A 16745-nucleotide genomic window follows, 5' to 3' on the forward strand; every position below is an offset into this window, starting at 1 on the left:
GGGACAACACTCAACTGGAGTGTTAAGTCCTAATGTATCGATTTAAAAAGTCAGGGGCACCTGGCTGGCTCAGTTGAAAAAGCTTGCAACTCTTGAGCTGGGGGTCACGCCCCACGTTGAGTGTAGAGATTACTTAAAAATGAATAAATAAACTTAAAAAAAAAAGCTAGACATAAGAGATAAGAGATGGTTGGTACATGTAGTTTCTCCAGTTGAGAAATAGAACAGTGTGTCTCCCGCTATTTCCCTCCGGGAAGAGTTTGCCACATTGGTGGGAAGGTGAACCCTAAGCATAGTAGGTAATAACATCTTCCTAGCCCAGCCTACTTTCAGAAAATCTTCAAAACTAAATGCGGCTCCAAGTTATTATCTTGTTTCAGAACTTTCTCCTTTTAATCTCAAAATAAACTATTTAATTTCTCAGTTTTGCTTTTTTCTGTTCTACAGTTTAAAACTGTGAAACATTTTATTTCTTATGGCAATGAGTTTGGCTGAGATAACATCTTTTGTCTTGCTATCCACTTTACTCATTTACTTTTTAAAGATTTTATTTATTTATTCATGAGAGACACAGAGAGGGAAAGGCAGAGACACAGGCAGAGGGAGAAGCAGGTCCCCTTGGGAGCCCAATGTGGGACTCGATCCCAGGACCCCGGGATCACGACCTGAGCAGAAGGCAGATGCTCAATCGCTGAGCCACCCAGGCGTCCCTCTACCCACTTTAATTCAGACTCCTATTTTAGCCACTTTTGTGGGTGTTTTTTCAGTATATCAAATAATATTCTTGTGTGTAGTTATTATCTAGACACCTAGGATGATTTCCCGGACACATTTTTTTTTTTTTTTTTGGAAGGTGAGTTGTATTCCTGCTTTGTTTTTATATTTATAGATACATAGCACCAGGCAGTTCTTATATTTATGATAAGATATCCCCTAACACAGGAACTAAATGTCTCTTCATTTACAGGTTCATCTGAATCATTAAGAAATAAAATACCCAAATCGATGATGGAGAAGAGAACAGTAAGTTTTTTGATTGCCTTTCGACCACAAAATCATTTTTTAGTGTAGTTAAGGTTTAGTTTTCCTTCCCCGCAGTGCCTGGCTGGGAAGGAGTTGGGGCAGAGGGGCAGAGGCACACGAGGTCCATCTCACCAGGCTGAGTCAGGCCAATGCAGCTGCTGGCCTGGGCACAAGCGTGGGCGGCCACCTGTGGCTCCCGGCACAGCTGTTTGGTAGAGGGCCAGCCAAAGCCCGGTCGGTGGGGTGGAGGCAGGTGGCCAGTTGGGCGGCCAGTACATTCTGGCATGGGCTGAAAGAACACCTGGTTCCACTCTGTGGACCCACCACAGAAGGTCAAAGAATGTGCTTGCTGGCAGCAACCTGATGGTCTCGCTCTCACTGTAACAGAGAAACCCACCTTTCTTGAAACTTACCCGAAGCCAACACAGGAATCATTCTGCTCCAGTTGTGTTGAAATAGGTCAGTGAGGCCATCTGGCATGTCTGGAAATGGTGTGGGGGGCTGTCAGACAGGAACAGGCTCTGTGATTCAAAACAGGACATTTCAGGGGAGGTAAGAGCCTTCTCTTGTACTTGGCTGCTAACGGCCATTGCAGACACCATCCATCCTTGAATATCTCTGCCCTTTACTTTCCTCCTCTTCCCACGATCTCTAACTACATGCTTGGAAACCACTTTGGGTCCCCGTGTATAATTTTGTCACCAGACATAGGAATTTTCATAGTGAACACCACCACCTACGGAGACAGGAGCCCAAAGTTCACCCTTCCCTGACCCCAAGCCCTGCCCAGGGCCTTAGGCCCGCTGCTTCCCAGGAAAGCGGAACCCATTTCCTCTAGCCTGGTGAGTCACCTTCTCTCTGGTAGAGGAGCATCTTTCCAAATTTCCCGGTCCCAGATGCAGACCGGGCAGCTTCTTTCCATGTGCCAAAGAGGTGACACTCCCTTCACTCGTTCTGCGACCCCTGGCAACTTGCGCAATCTCTCTGAGCCCCAGTTTTGGAATTTGTCTACCTAGCGATGGACAGTGTCGTCCTCGTAGTTTTGTTGTAACCCATTCAATGAGAGAACACGTGTTAAGTGCCTGGCATAGAGCCTGTGTGCAACAGGTGCTCAGCAAATATTGGTTATATAAACAAATGACCGTGGCTGATGCTACTCTTTAGACACAGAGGCCACCCTGGACTAGAACTTCCTGCTGATACCTTTGCTTAGGATTTCAGGGGCCTCTTCTCACAGTTACTGCCCTGTGGGCCCATAAGGTGGCCTGCTATCCACAAAAGCCCTTGCTGGGGGCACAGAGCAGCCTCTTTCAAGAATCACACTGGCCTTGAGCTAGTGGAAGCCACCACGGTGGAGCCAATGACCTGAAGAAGGCAGTCTGACTTCGGTGAGGCTTGCAGCTGGTGGGATAACTTCCCCCCTCGTATGTGAAACATCTCTAAGGTAAGGTATCCAACCCAAGGTCCAAGAAGAGATCTCTGGTTGGAATTAAAAAAAAAACAAACAAAGTCTGGAGCGATGAAATCTAGACTGGTCCGGCATGACGTTCCATGCCCTGAGGTGAACAGGACTAATCAGGCTCCCTAATCCCTGGGGTTTGGACATCAAGTGTTATTACCCTGAAAATGATCTTTCATCACCTGTGTGGCTCAAGGCTTTCAGTGCGCTAACAGGAGCCAGCAACCGAGAGACAACACAAGCATAACCTTGGTTGCCCCCAAGAGTGGAGACACCCTCAAACTGCCGTTCGATTTTGGGCCTCAGATACCATCTGTGGATGAAACAAAGGACAATAAATGCTAGAAATAACCTCCTGAGGAAAAGATGGGAGAAAAGACCATTTTCTTTTTAAGTTATAGCTTGAGGTTTTCAAGTCTGAGGCACAAAACCATTGTGAACAGCTGTTATTTTTTAAAACAGATGTCAGTTTATTCCACACTTTCTGGTGATATGAGACAAAATTCCAAATGCAGCTTATCTGTCACTTTTTTTTTTTCAGGGACTGATCTTTTCTCTTTCTTGCAACCACTTATTTAGAATTTTCCAGTCCTCCTGGACTTGTGACTTTTTTTTCTCCCTAACTTGCATTTCCCCCCCTCATCTTTTAAAAGAAATGAATCTTATCCTAGTCACACACATTCACACATTTTTGTTACAAAGATCAATACCCAACTTTCTTCCTAATTCACCCGGGGGGAAAATATGTCATCTGACCTTTTGGAGCATAAAAGGTTAAGGCTGATCCTAGTGCTCTCTAGAGAGCAGAAGAATCTCCACAGAGGGTAGACTGTCCTTGGGGTCTGCACTGTTAAGTAGGAAAGTACCCTTTAGATATTTCAGAGAGAGAAAACAGTTAAAAACCACTGTTGATGGAAAGATAGGCTAGCCTCTGAGGAACCTAAGCTAAGGCAAAACTTAGTTCTTGTTATTGCCTCCTCCTCAACCCCTAGCAGAACTACTACCCTTTGCAAATGCAGTGGGAAGTTGATACAGTTGGCCTCAGAGTCTTCATAATATTCCAGCCACTTCTGGCTCCTAGAGTGACCCTGGGGAAATACTCTCCAGGACCGTCTATTCACTGCACCTCATTTCTTGTAGCAGAAAAGGCTATGTGTGTGGGTGGATATGGAGGTAAGCAGATTGAAGCACAACCTGCTTGGGCATTCCACATCTTCTTAGGTCATTGATAAATTGTCATTATGAACATACTCAAGTAGCAAAGCATGCAGGAGGGTCACCCTCATCTTAATTTTGCTGAGTTTCAAAAATTGTGGAGTTACTTTTGCATGTTGCTAGTACACCCCAGCTCTGCAGTGGCCGAACTAAGGTGGAAAACTATGTCCATGTTTCTGTGCTCCCTGCTGAATCCGAGTAGAAAAATCCTTCCAAGTATGAACTTTTGTTCAGTACCTTTTCCACAATGAAATATCTTGCATCCTCTTCTAATGCTAAAGAATTCATACGAAATGCAAAAGGAGGAGGGGGCAAAAGAGTCATGGGTCAATCTGGACTTTCTTTCTGGGATTAGAATAGCTGACTAGTGGCATCTGGGGCTAGAGCTCCACCAGAAATACCCAAAGCCCTTGTATTTAAGAGTATTAAAATACAAATATATGCAGTCTCAGGGGAGGGTTATAAGGATGCAATGAATTATCTCAATCCTGGATACTTCCCGGATAATTTGGATAATGTAGTGTGATATTCCAAAAGATAGATTTCCCCATACTACAAGTTTAACACCAGCTTTTCAGGGAATAGACAACTTTCATCTGAGACATTCTTACAAGCTGAATTTTTATTTTTACTAAATTATCTATGTTAAAAAAAAATCTGTGCCTGGTGTGGAATTTCACTCCATCAAGTGTTACAATGACTTTTTCATTTTCATTACAAGCAGGAGAATGAATGTAGGACAAGTGTTAGGAAACATGGCAATAAATTAGAATATAATTTACAAAAGCAAAAAAAAAAGTAACAGTGTACCACATTAATACTGAGTATAAAATAATAAGCAACAACTAATCACAATAATACAAAGGTAATTTCATTCTGTATTATTAAGGATACCTATGTGACATTCACTCCAATAAAATTCCTAATGAAATGGACTGTTTGGGGGAGTCACTTAGATCTCAAGGGCTTTAATCAGTTGGGTATATTCACCTTTCCTTTTTTGGCAAGGCTTTATGCCAGTGGCAGGTACTGCTCTCAGCCATGGGGTATCAATTTCCTTGGGGCTCCCTAAGTCCACATAGCACGCTACTTTCGGAGGTCCTGCCATGGTGGCTCAGCCTCCACTGACAATCCTATTGCTATTATTTAGGAAGAGAGCATCATGTAGCCCAGTGGTTGACTACAGAGTTAGCAGCGGTTCTGTGATGTGCTGCAGAATATGATTTGTTTCCCCCACTCAGGTTTAGTCCTGTTACATTCTGTGCTTGGTTCCCTTTAGCAGAGTTCTCCAATGCGGTGCCTGGAAGCTCTCTGCTCCTGGCCTCAGGTCTGGTGCCTACTCCTGCAGGAACGCTAGCTGTCCCTTCTTCTAGTGTCAGTCAAGGGGGCCCAGGGCAACGACCCTCACAACATTAGTTTTCAGGTGGGGTGAAGAACGGACTGAATAGTGTAAGAAATCTTCTTGGAATAAAAACATGAGCTGATAGTTATGTTAGGGAAAAACAGATCCTGACAGGACACCTATGCCTAAAATGCCACAGAAACCACTCGTCTTCTATTTATTTTACCAGGACGCATTAGCACCAAGTTAACTGCTCTTTGTAAGGGGCCAAGTGAATTCAGTGCCGGGGCCGCATAGCTCACGGGCTGCCTCCCCTTCACGGACTAGATGGCACCTGGCTGGCCTTCTGAGGGCAGTATAGATAGGGTCCCTGGCGATTTTTGTGTGTTGTCAGTAGCTTTCTCTGGCAAGCTCAGGGACACGAGCTAATGTATTGAAAGAGAAAGCAGGTGAAAACATAGTGATGACCACGACTGAGTGTGCAGAACAACATCCCAAGCTGACTGTCCATAGCAAACCTGAAGTTTAGGTTGGTTTTTCAAGTCTGTCTCTTTTTCTTTCTGAAAGAAACTAATCATCTACCTTAGGTCACAGTGTAGGTGATACACTTGATGTGTATTCTGAGCACACGGTGATGGGTTTTAAGTCAAACATACTCTTTCGCTGAAAGTAGTATCTTTACAAAGTCGCCCATTTGGTTGGAGTCTGAGGTGTTGGTGCAGCATGGTGTACACACCTGTAGGACACGAGCACATTCATCAAGAACCTGATGCAAGCTACAAGGGTTCAAGTACAAAATATAAACAAGCACCCTCTTTTTTTCTCTCTTTTAATCCCACTGTTGAATCTCTTGATGAGCATGATATGAAGCTTGCGGAGAGGGAAAGTATGAGCTAATCAATTAAATTTAGGATTCTGGATTGGAGTCTAGAATTTGACTTACCCAAGAAACTTGGGTTTCACATTTAATTGCCATTCAGAGTATCCATAAAAAATACAAAATAGTTGGCTGAGTGACTATTAGAATTATGCTTTATGGTCTTTAGGCTTCATGAGTTTTTCTTCTTTGGTTGTTACCCCTTGCTTACTTTTAAAACTCACAGAAATAGCACATTAATGTGCAAGCACACTCATCTAACCCACGCACTCAAAAGCGCCCGCACACACACACACTTGCTCTCATATAAATAAATGCCCTTCTACTATATCAAAGAAGGGACATCTGGAACCCATCACAATGGTCAGCAAAAGGGTCTGCCTGGTTGTTACTGAGCCAGTCTATCTTTTGCACGGCATCGTTTCAGTAAGCTCAACATGCGTGCAACAATCCAGCGGGGCGGAAGCTGCTCTGTGGCCGGTGAGGATGTAAACACGATTGAGTTGGGGTGACTCGAGGAAGAACTGAGGCATCTTGTGTGATGGCAGCAAAAGGCCTGGCTCTTCAGTCTCTACCGTACCCCCTGGTCTGGCTTCTGCATGAAATTGAAATGTTTTTCTCTTAAAGTTTTAATGGAAATCTCAGCTTCACTTGCACGATGGCAAGTTGGCCACAGTCTTTTAGCACAGGATTTATAGACTTGCACAGCTGCAGTAACTGATGCACTGCCTTACACTCAGTCCTTCATTGTTGTTCAGTTTAATATAGTTTATATATGGCTCACAGCAGTGTTCAGAACAGGGGGATTATTCCTAAGGAAATTACGTGGAATGAAGAAAAATAATACAAACGTTCATTACTTTTGATTTATAATTGCTCCTTAAATTACAGTTAAAAGCCCGTTTTAGAATTTAAATTGTGGTGTGTTGTAGTGAGATAGAGTATAGTAAATATTTTTAAGCTATGACTTAAGATTTCTGAATCTTCTTTACTTCCATAGTTGACCAAGTCATAACAGCTACATTTTAAACAGTTTTAAATACAAATGGATTCAGTGTCATTGCTAAGTCCATAATAAAAATTATCTTAATGGTCCAAGGAGGTAAACAGGCTATTGGATTTACTCGAAAGAACACAAACGTTCCACAGTAAGCAAGTTTCCTTGTGTTGTTTGGATCTCTCCGATCTGGCATTCCCTCCTTAATACCGTGTCCAGCACTTTGGATCAATAAATCCCACTTCACAGAAGTTAAAATAATATTGAAATCCTGTCAGCTAGGGCTGACCAGTGGTTACGTTTTCCACAGGGTAATGCATTTGCAAGGACATCAATCCTCTTCCTCTGGGTGGCTCTCTTTGATGGACGCATTTCCAAGATGAAATGACAAGGCGCTCTCTCTGGCTTTCCATGGGTCAGTGTCCTTGGCAGGTCTTACAACACATCTGTCTGAAGTATGCTCGACTACAGAACTTGAACTTCAGCACCAGTGGGCAATAAGCCACTTTGTTCACATCTTTGCACTCTATCGAATGGGGGCAGAAAATGGAAAACAATTAGAGGCACATAAACAAGTGCATAAACAAGCCAATGAGACTGCATGTTCAGCAAGGACCCCCTTGCACCAATCCACCTTGGCTTCCACATCCATGTGGTTTTTGTTTTTGTTTTTAAGCATACCCTGTCTGGTACAGCCTACCAGAAACATTCTTTTGATAGATTTTAACACAATTAAAAAAAAAATGATTGCAAGGCTTTTCTCCCAGACTTTTATAAGTATGGTGCATGCCCACTGTGTCTTGAAAGAATTACCATTTGTTGGGATAAGTGATCACTTTAGACAGCTTGGAAACATGAGTCATTTTTCTTACAGCGCTTTTATTGCTTCTTTCTCAAGGGCTATTTTATTCAGCAGTGCAAGGTTATCCAAAATCAAACATGAGTTGCATTGTTTGATACCAAAATACACATGTCTCAGGAGAATCTCTGCATCTGTGAGGCGTGGGGATGGGCCTGGGTGAATGAAAAGGATTGCTGACAGTGGCCTAGATTCAGCAACTACGCTAGACAAAGAGGAAAACTTTGAGGGGTTGGCCTCAAATGGCAGCAGTCTGTGGGTTATGGAAACATGTAGAAATGTCTTTTTTTAATTTGGAAGTGAGACATGGCCTTCTTTTTTCCTATGTGTGTTTTCTCCTCAGTGCTAGAACTGCCACAGTTGAGGTCTGCAGTTCTTGCAGCCAGAAGGTGAATAAATGATTCTTTCTCCATCTCTCCTTGAGGCTGGTTGCAGAAGATGGGGGCTAGGGGGCCAGTGTAGAGAAAGGGACACCGGTCTTTGATCCTCGGTACCTTTCTCACTCCCACGTAACCCTACTACTTCTAATAATGATATTCGTCTCTAGTCCACTGGTCACTTTTATCTGGGGGATTTTAAAATACTTTGCAAACCTCGTAATTAAATTTCCACATGCCTCCCAGAATCAGAGTTCTACCCTCATTTTTCCAGGTGGTTATACTGAAGCACCCTGGGTAAATTGCTGAAGGTAATTAGAATCAGGCGGAACACTGGGTGAAGTTCAGTGTAACAGGACAGTTTTGTTGTTGCTTGCTTACTTGCTTGCTTATCTGCATGTTTTTTGCTGGCTTCAGAAATCCACTGAAGTTCTAAGACATCATATGCATGGTATACAAGGCATATGACAAGCTCAAGAAATTACGTGCGAAGGAATGGGAAAGTTTTCCATTATTATTGCAAAGTAAGGTGACAACTTTATTGATCTCATATTCCAGGCTCTTTCAGTGAAAGAGTTAAATTTTAAACGGGAGCCCTCAGTCTTCTGCAAACATAAACTGCCACCATTGAACTCCCTTACTACTCAAATGATTGGACTTAAAGAGAATAATAGGTGGGAAGGAATCTGAATAGAATCTTTCCACACTAGGATTCTCCATAAATTCAAGTTTTGGCTGAAAAGAAGGGTGGAGAGACAAGAAAAATTTCTTTAAGCTTTGCACTTAAAAAAAAAAAAAAGAGAAATCAGATGATATTTGTGAATCAAGTATGCATTTGAGATGCAAAGATCTCCATATATCTTAATTTGGAGGTGGCATTTCCTCTCTGTCATGATCAGTAAAAAAGTAACCAAGATGGGTTTAAACTAAGGATACTTTTGTGGGGAAGAAGAAAAGTTTTATCGGTGTTACCAAGAGGGGCATCTTGTCAAGGTAATGCAGTTATTAAAATGATGGCACAAGCCGACACAGTGTCACTTGTCTTTAATTCCAAATCATCATTCTAATGAGACAGCCTGCCATCAGACTACTCCTCTCAGACTCGGCAGCAGGGCTTGATGGGATCATGTCGAGTACAAAATAAATTTTAGCAAAAATTATAAAGATGACGTAGTTGATAGGTAGAGGAAGACTGGTTACTTTAATAGTACAGGGAAATAAAATTGGAAGCCAGGGTGCCCTGGTTTAATCCTAGTTTTCTCTTTTATTGAACAAACAGCCTCTCTGTGCCTGAACTGTAAACGGGGATCATGAGTTCTCACCTCCACACATAACACGGACATCCTAGGATGCCACCTCGAGCAGTGCATACAAGGTTTATCAGCACTGGTTAAGTGTAAGACGTCAAATTACCACTATCAGTTATTATCTCTTACCACCTGATGACAGTAAGTAGTGCTCTGACTTTCTCGATGAGGACACAATATTTAGATTTACTCCTGAGAAAATGCTGTCCTGTTGACACAAGTCAGTATTTTCTGGGGTTCAATTTTATTGCGAGATTCATTACTCCATTTTTGGAAGAGTTCCTGCTGGTCCAGGAAAATTCTGAGATGAGCAAAATACAGGAAAATTCAGATTTTTCTTGTAGACCTAGCCTGAATGGGTGGATGGTGGGGTAATTGGAGAGAGGAACAACTTAAGAATATTTTTATTCATCAGTTATTGTCTGTCATGGAATCAGATTTCAAGGTCTATTACAATATAAGTAACTTGGGATTCAGCTTCTTAGGTGGGTACTGGAAATGAGAGGACTCTTCTGGGCATGCAGAGGCCCAGGGCACGGTGGGTCCTTTGGCCAGGAGCAGTGTCTAGCCTCGGGGGAGGCTGGAGGTCGGCTGCCAGGGTGTCCCTCTCTGAACTTTCCAATACCCCTCTCAAGTTAGTCATCAACTAAGTTGATTTCAATAAAACTGAAACCCTTTGGGTCCTGGGAGCAGAATCAAACTTAGAGAGGTAGGCGCTCCTTAGCAGCACCCAAGACCTGCCTGGCCCAGCAGTGTAACACAGTGTTAGGGGTGGCCTGGAGTGAGCTGGGCCTCGGGGTGAATTCCAGAGCTGCTTCCTTCCTGCCTTTGACTGTTCTGGGTCATGTTCCTTCACTTCTCTAAGCCTCAGTTTCTTCATCTGTGAAGTAGAGACTCATGATAAGACCTGCCCACAGGATGTGGTGAGTGACACACATGGGATAGTGCTTACAAAGTGCAGCACAGAGGAATCACTCAGTCTATTCTCAGTCTGTTAGCTCTCATTATTATTATTATTACCACCAACACTTCTGCCTGTGAGATCATCGTGTGTCATGTCTCTGGGATCCCTGTCAAAATGTACCTAGGCTCTCAGGAAGGGTTACATGTTGGCCACATAAACAAATGAACAGATAGATATTAAACAAATTAAACGAATAGATATTAAACAGAAAGCAGGTACATCATAATGGGGTGGGATGGGGAGACATGGGGGACGAGCCAGGGCTGGGGATGCTAAGACTGGGACAATAGGCCTTGATGAGCTATTAAAGTGGAGACACTGGGGCTGCCAGAGGACATGGAGCCTTGATGGAGTGTGGGGGCTCCAACAAAGGAGGGTTACCAAGGAAGACTCCCTTCCTACTTCTTGGTTTTGCCTTCTAGAGACTGCCCAGACAGGGAGAACCAATCTTTGGATTGATGGAAATCTATTTACCAGATAAGGTCAACCATAGCCAGTCTTTCATTCTCTCAGTCTTTTAACGCCACAAGAGCTTAATCCAGTAACAATGCCATTATAAATCATTGATTAAGCGCCTCTGTGTGCCAGGAACTGCCTGGTGGTTTTACATATTCATGTATTTAATCCTGTGATGTATGTAAAGCTGATGCTTTACATAGATGGTTTTATATATTTAATCCTTTTTTAAAAGATTTTATTTATTTATTCATGAGAGACACAGAGAGGCAGAGACACAGGTAGAGGGAGAAGCAGGCTCCATGCAAGGAGCCCGACATGGGACTCGATCCCAGGATCCCAGGATCCCAGGATCACATCCTGGGCCAAAGGCAAGCGCTAAACCGCTGAGCCACCCGGGGATCCCCAATATTTAATCCTTTTATTATATAAAACATCAGATTTATATAGATGGCAAAACTGAAGCTCACAAAGGTTGGGGAAACTAGGCTCATCACACAGCTGCTCAGTCTAAGAGCCAGGGCGAGGACCCCTCAGTTTTGGCAGCATTCTTGGCATGAAACAACAAAAAGGTTTCTGCCTGTCAAGACTTCTGTATTCTTGGCTGATACCAAAAGTCATGAGTCAATCCTTGTGGCATCATCATCAGAAAATTTGCTTCGCCATCTTAGAAAAGGGGAATTAAAAAAATAAATAAACTACACACAACAGAGGGCTCAAACTCATAACCCCAACACCAAGAGCTGCACACTCCACAGACTAAGCCAGTTAGGTGCCTGGAGAATGAGTAGGGTTTTTTTTTTTAAAGGAAGGTTCTAGGTCATAGGTATTTGAAATAGCCTGAATACTCTTCCTTAGCTTTAACCTCCTCCAAGTCTGTAAAATGACAAAAGTGAAAGGCAATTTGAGACACACCAAGAAGTTTTAAAGCCCCACTATTACCAAAAGCTGAAAGTAATTCTTAAATATATTAGGAGCAGTATTAAATTATACCAGGGCTTTCAGCCCATCTGCCACTTTTCTAGCTTACCTAGAGAGGACTGACTTGCTGCAAGCTCTTGAATTGACTCATGACATTCTGCTGATGTAGTCGAGAGGCCTTAATTATAAAACTTAATCACTAGCCTGTCTCAGTCAAAGCCATTAAAATATGAAATAATGTCATATTATTGTCAAAGCCATTAAAAATATGAAATAATGTAAGTGATGAATCACTCAATTCTATATCTGAGACTAATATACTTTGTTGACTAACTGGAACTTAAATAAAAACTTTAAAAAAATATATGAAATGACCTTCTCACCCTTGAATCAATACACAGTACAGCTTACATTTGTGATAAAACCATTCTGGAAAAGCTATGCATAAACAGTTTTCCATTGAAATCAAAACCATAATAAATGTTCTATTTTAGTTTCTGAATGATTTTCAGTGGGCACTGATTTCTAGCTAATCTCCAAACATCTAATAACCAAAAGCTTCTCTATACCTAAGCAATATATAATCTAAAAATAAACTATTATACTAAGAGACCTATTAAAAGGAATCCTTTGAGTAGAACCTTTTTGTAATATCATTACAAATCTGCAATTAATCTATTTGAAAAGTATGGTCTTCACTGTCATATTTTCTTCACGCAGATACACTTATATCTACTGCTTTTGAGGTAAGTGGAATCTAAGCTGGCACAGTCAAGGATTTTAAGATGAAGGAGCAGGATTTCCTCTTCTGCCATCATCATGTGCCAGCTGAGTACTGTCCTGGGAGGAAAAGACAAGACACTCATTCTACCTTTTCTTTTGTGAGGCTGTTGGAAGGGTAAGAGGTCCTTACTGTGTGGTTTCTAAGAAATATTTTCTGGACCTAATTAGTCTTTCCTTTTTTACATCACACATTTCCCTGAAAATAAAATTTCACTTTGCCCAAGGCCAGATATTTCTGGTGGGAAGAACAATTTATGGAGTATTCTCAAGTTCTTCTTAGGGACACTTGGGAATATATCAAGGGCTGAAAGCCAACCTCTAGGCCTCACTGTATGAACTAAACCCATTATTAGAATCTTAAGTAACCTGTCAGGTATGCCACAGTGGGTCTCACTGGTAATCTGGGTTCTGGTAGAGTTGAATGATAAAATAAGACAACCTGTTTCATAGGCAACACATGAATGTACTTATCATTGATATGCCAGCCTTTTTTTTTTTTTAACTCCCAGGTGCTTTACATTAATCTTTCAAATCTCTGACCTAAAAGACATGATTTCAAAATACTCCCACTGAACAGAGGCTTATGAATTTAGGATGCAACTGGATTCAGATTCATTGTGACTTTGAAGGCTTCACTTGGTCTAAGGAGTACAAGAGCAACTCCTGAAATGTAGTGTCCTTGCACTTATTTCATAAAATGCTACAAAGCCTGGCTATCACTGGAGTGGCCTGGGGTACATATCCTTTCAAGACCATTCAGCATCTTTCTTTGGAGAATGCACACCCTGTGTGCCTGTAAACTCTTTATGAGATTCAGAGGCAGAACACAGTAAGTACAGAGTTATGATTTAAGCATCTTAGAGTCTATCTTTTGGATTACAAAAGTACAACCAGCTGTGCCTCTGTCAAACTGCCCAAGGAGATGCAGAGCCTAGTGAGACATGAGACGGCAAAGGCTGTGTGTGTGAATGTGTGGTGCAGGAGTCGGGGGTGAGGGATGTGAAAGTATTTTTTCTGAAAAAAAAAAAAAACTGTAATTGAGCCTTTGATATGTCAGATAGACAGACTGGAAAAGGGTGCACTATCAAGTTTCACTTGGAAACTTGACATCATTCATTGCAATGGGAACAGTCCACCAACTTTTCATCCTCAAAGCAAGATGATATCAACTATAAAACTTGATTCCAATTTCATCTTACCATGGATTAAGTCATTCACTTTGTTTTCTGTTTCTCTACCCGGTCTTATTCCCGGGATGCCACCCACATTCATCCTCAAGGTGGTATGATCCCAACACAAATCCCAGGGTTCCCCGTAAACCCCGAAGCCAGGAATGTGATCCTGAGTGCTAAGGTACATTATGAGCTTTTTAAAATGGCAAAGGAAAAAAAAAAGTACTCTTCCTCACCTCCTTGAAATCAAAGTCTTCAACTGACCTTTATTATTTCTTTCACTGGTTTCAACTCCTCAGATACCACTTTAAACCTCAAATCCAGTAGCTCTTTTGTTCTGGGGGTCTTATGAAATTTCTGGAGCTGTTAAGGCTTTCTCTGAGTTGTTCATTTGAGGGAGACTGAGACCCACCAAAGCCACTGTTAGAGAGTGTAGGCTGGTAAACCAGTGTTCACTGACCACACCTTTGTTGGGTTTGTTGCCAGCTCATGGCACACCATGAATTATTACCTGGCAGTAATAAATACTAGATGACAAAGTGCCTTGTGCTACTGAGAGGCTGAAAAGACTCACCATATAAACTACAAGGGAACCTGAAACTGTATAAAGATGAATAAAATGGCATTTGGGATAAAATTTCAGGTAAGCTTGAGTAGACTAGCCCTAGCTGCCAGATGTATTTTAAAAAATTACTCTGAGTAGTACTTCAGATGCAGTGATACCCAGTGTGTCTGTAATTCACTCCCGGCAGCAACGCAGTGTTACCTTCATCGTGGCAGTCTGTCAAAATCAAGCCTACAATGCTTTAACTCTTCACTGAAGGCTTTTAAGAATTAAAAACTAAAGCAGATGTTGAACATGGCAAATTATATTTCCCTTCTTCCTTCTAGTTCCCTCTTACTATTTATTTTTAACATCTTGATGCTCCACTTCTTAGTTTCATTCTCTTGTTATTCTTTGCTGTCTTAACCTCCCTCCATTTCTTCCATCTCTTTCCATTGTTTATTTTATTTTTATTTTTAAAAATCTTACTTAAATTCCATTATTTTATTATGGCTTTTGGAGATGAATGTGCTTAACTTCCTTATAGATTCCTGAATTCCTTATCATGATTTATAGCATCCAGGAGCCAAAATCTAAATGGGAGTCATAGTGGATACCTCCAAATCTCTCATCCCCATGTCTGATCATTCATCGGGTTCTTTTTATTCTTTCCATTTTATTATTTCTTCCAACTCATTATTCTCCTTCTGATTTCTACTATATCTGCCTTAGTTCAAGCCTTCATCGTCTCAAGCCTAGACTCTTCTTCCATACAAGGTTGACCTCTCTCTGCCCCTTCCCACTCTTGCCATGCCAAGCATGTCATTCCCCAGTTTCCTTCACTTGTTCTCTAGAACTTGTAGAGTCCTGTCTTCCAGTGCATGCAGGACTCTCCAAAACCAAGTCCCTGTGTCTCTCTTTGTAGCCACATCTCCACTGCCTGCTAATCTGCCAACCCACTGCACCCATACTGAACTACCTCCATGTCCCCATGACTGCACATACTCATCTTCTATCAGGAATGCTCAGTATCTCCCTGTCTTCTTGACAAATTGTTTGCCCCACTCAAGCTTGCCTTCTCCATGATGTTTCTGCTGATTGCTCCCTCCTCTGTGTACTCATGGTAACTTCTTTCTATCCTGTTAGAGTACTGCTTATATGTGAGAATTATCTGTTGCCACCCCCGCTAAAGTGTGCTCCCTTTGAGGACAAGAACCTTTGTCACATTCCTTTCATAGTCTCAATGCCTGGCACACAGTCAGTATGTTTGCTAGGTAAATAATAATGTTTGAGTGAATGGAGCACATTATTTAAAAACCATTACCTTGAGGCATGGACAGAGAGATATATATGTGACAAATCAAGCTCAGGAAAATGTTAATGTTGGACTCCAGAGGGTGGGTGTTCATTGTATAAACCTTTCAACTTTGCTGTTACATTTGAAACTTTTTATTATTTTCATAATAAAATGTTAGAATGGGAATCAATTCCTACACTGTGCTGTTAAAACAATTCTCAAGATTCTGTCCATTTCACCCTTAGAGACCCTCTCTGAAAAACTCTATTTTAGATCCCAAGGGATCTCCCTTGGTCCTGCTCTGTCTTGGGGTAGGGCTGAACCAGTTTCTCAGTAGGCTCGCACTAACAGTCAAGAGAACCTGATTCTGCTGGGGGAAAAGGGGTCCTTTTCTACTCTCCTTCAGTAACCAGAGTCTACTCCTTTCCCTACTACCAAACTTTCCTCCCAACTCTCCCTTGGTAACAGGCAGTTCTTCTCTCCCTGATCTGATTTCCAGAAGCCATATTAGATTACTCATATTAATTTCATGCAAGAACCTCTTCTCTTTTCAAATCCATGTTATCTGCTCATTTCATATCTCTAAGAATGACAATTTATGATTTAATTCAACTGTTTCATCCTCTTTTCCCAGGGTACACACGGGGTTATTTTTCCAAGTACACATTACAGCTGGTTCATAGACCACATAGCCTATGAAGCTCGCCTTGATCTAAAAGGTTAAAGTCACTGGTCTTCCATTTGAATTCTCTTAGCACTATGTCACCTGCTCCACATAACATCTTCTATCTTCCTTTTTTTTTTTTCTTAAGTATCTTCCCTGTAAGACTATGAACTTATAAATGCACTTGAATTTGCCATAATGAATGGCCAAGGCTGGCCACAGCAAGCATTCAATAATTAGCTCCTGATGAAATGAACAGATAGGTATTTAAATGTATTCAATATATGCCACTGGGAAGCCAAAGAGAACAAAAAACAAGTTATGACAGACATACCCACTTTAAATTTAATTTCGTTTAAGAGCGATCGTCTTTCTTTTCAATGACTCAGCAGCTTTAGGGAATAATAGTTCTAAGGTTAGTCATATTTTGCAGGATTAATAATTTCCTAAAAGTTTCCTCCTTTACTAAGAAGGCTAAAAATACTGTC

General features: G+C 41.7%; 1 protein-coding gene across 1 annotated transcript in view; it reads right to left on the minus strand.

The window, feature by feature from the left end:
- Positions 1-4301: 4301 nt before the first annotated feature.
- ADAMTS6 (ADAM metallopeptidase with thrombospondin type 1 motif 6) overlaps positions 4302-16745 on the minus strand; it is a 289076-nt gene continuing 276632 nt past the window's right edge. Inside the window, exon 25 of the mRNA XM_026019499.2 lies at positions 4302-7439. Coding sequence (XP_025875284.1) covers positions 7330-7439 — 110 coding nt within the window. The 3' untranslated portion in view covers positions 4302-7329. The remainder of the gene's footprint in view (positions 7440-16745) is intronic.

This window comes from Vulpes vulpes, chromosome 2, assembly GCF_048418805.1.
Source record: "Vulpes vulpes isolate BD-2025 chromosome 2, VulVul3, whole genome shotgun sequence".
Lineage (NCBI taxonomy): Eukaryota > Metazoa > Chordata > Mammalia > Carnivora > Canidae > Vulpes > Vulpes vulpes.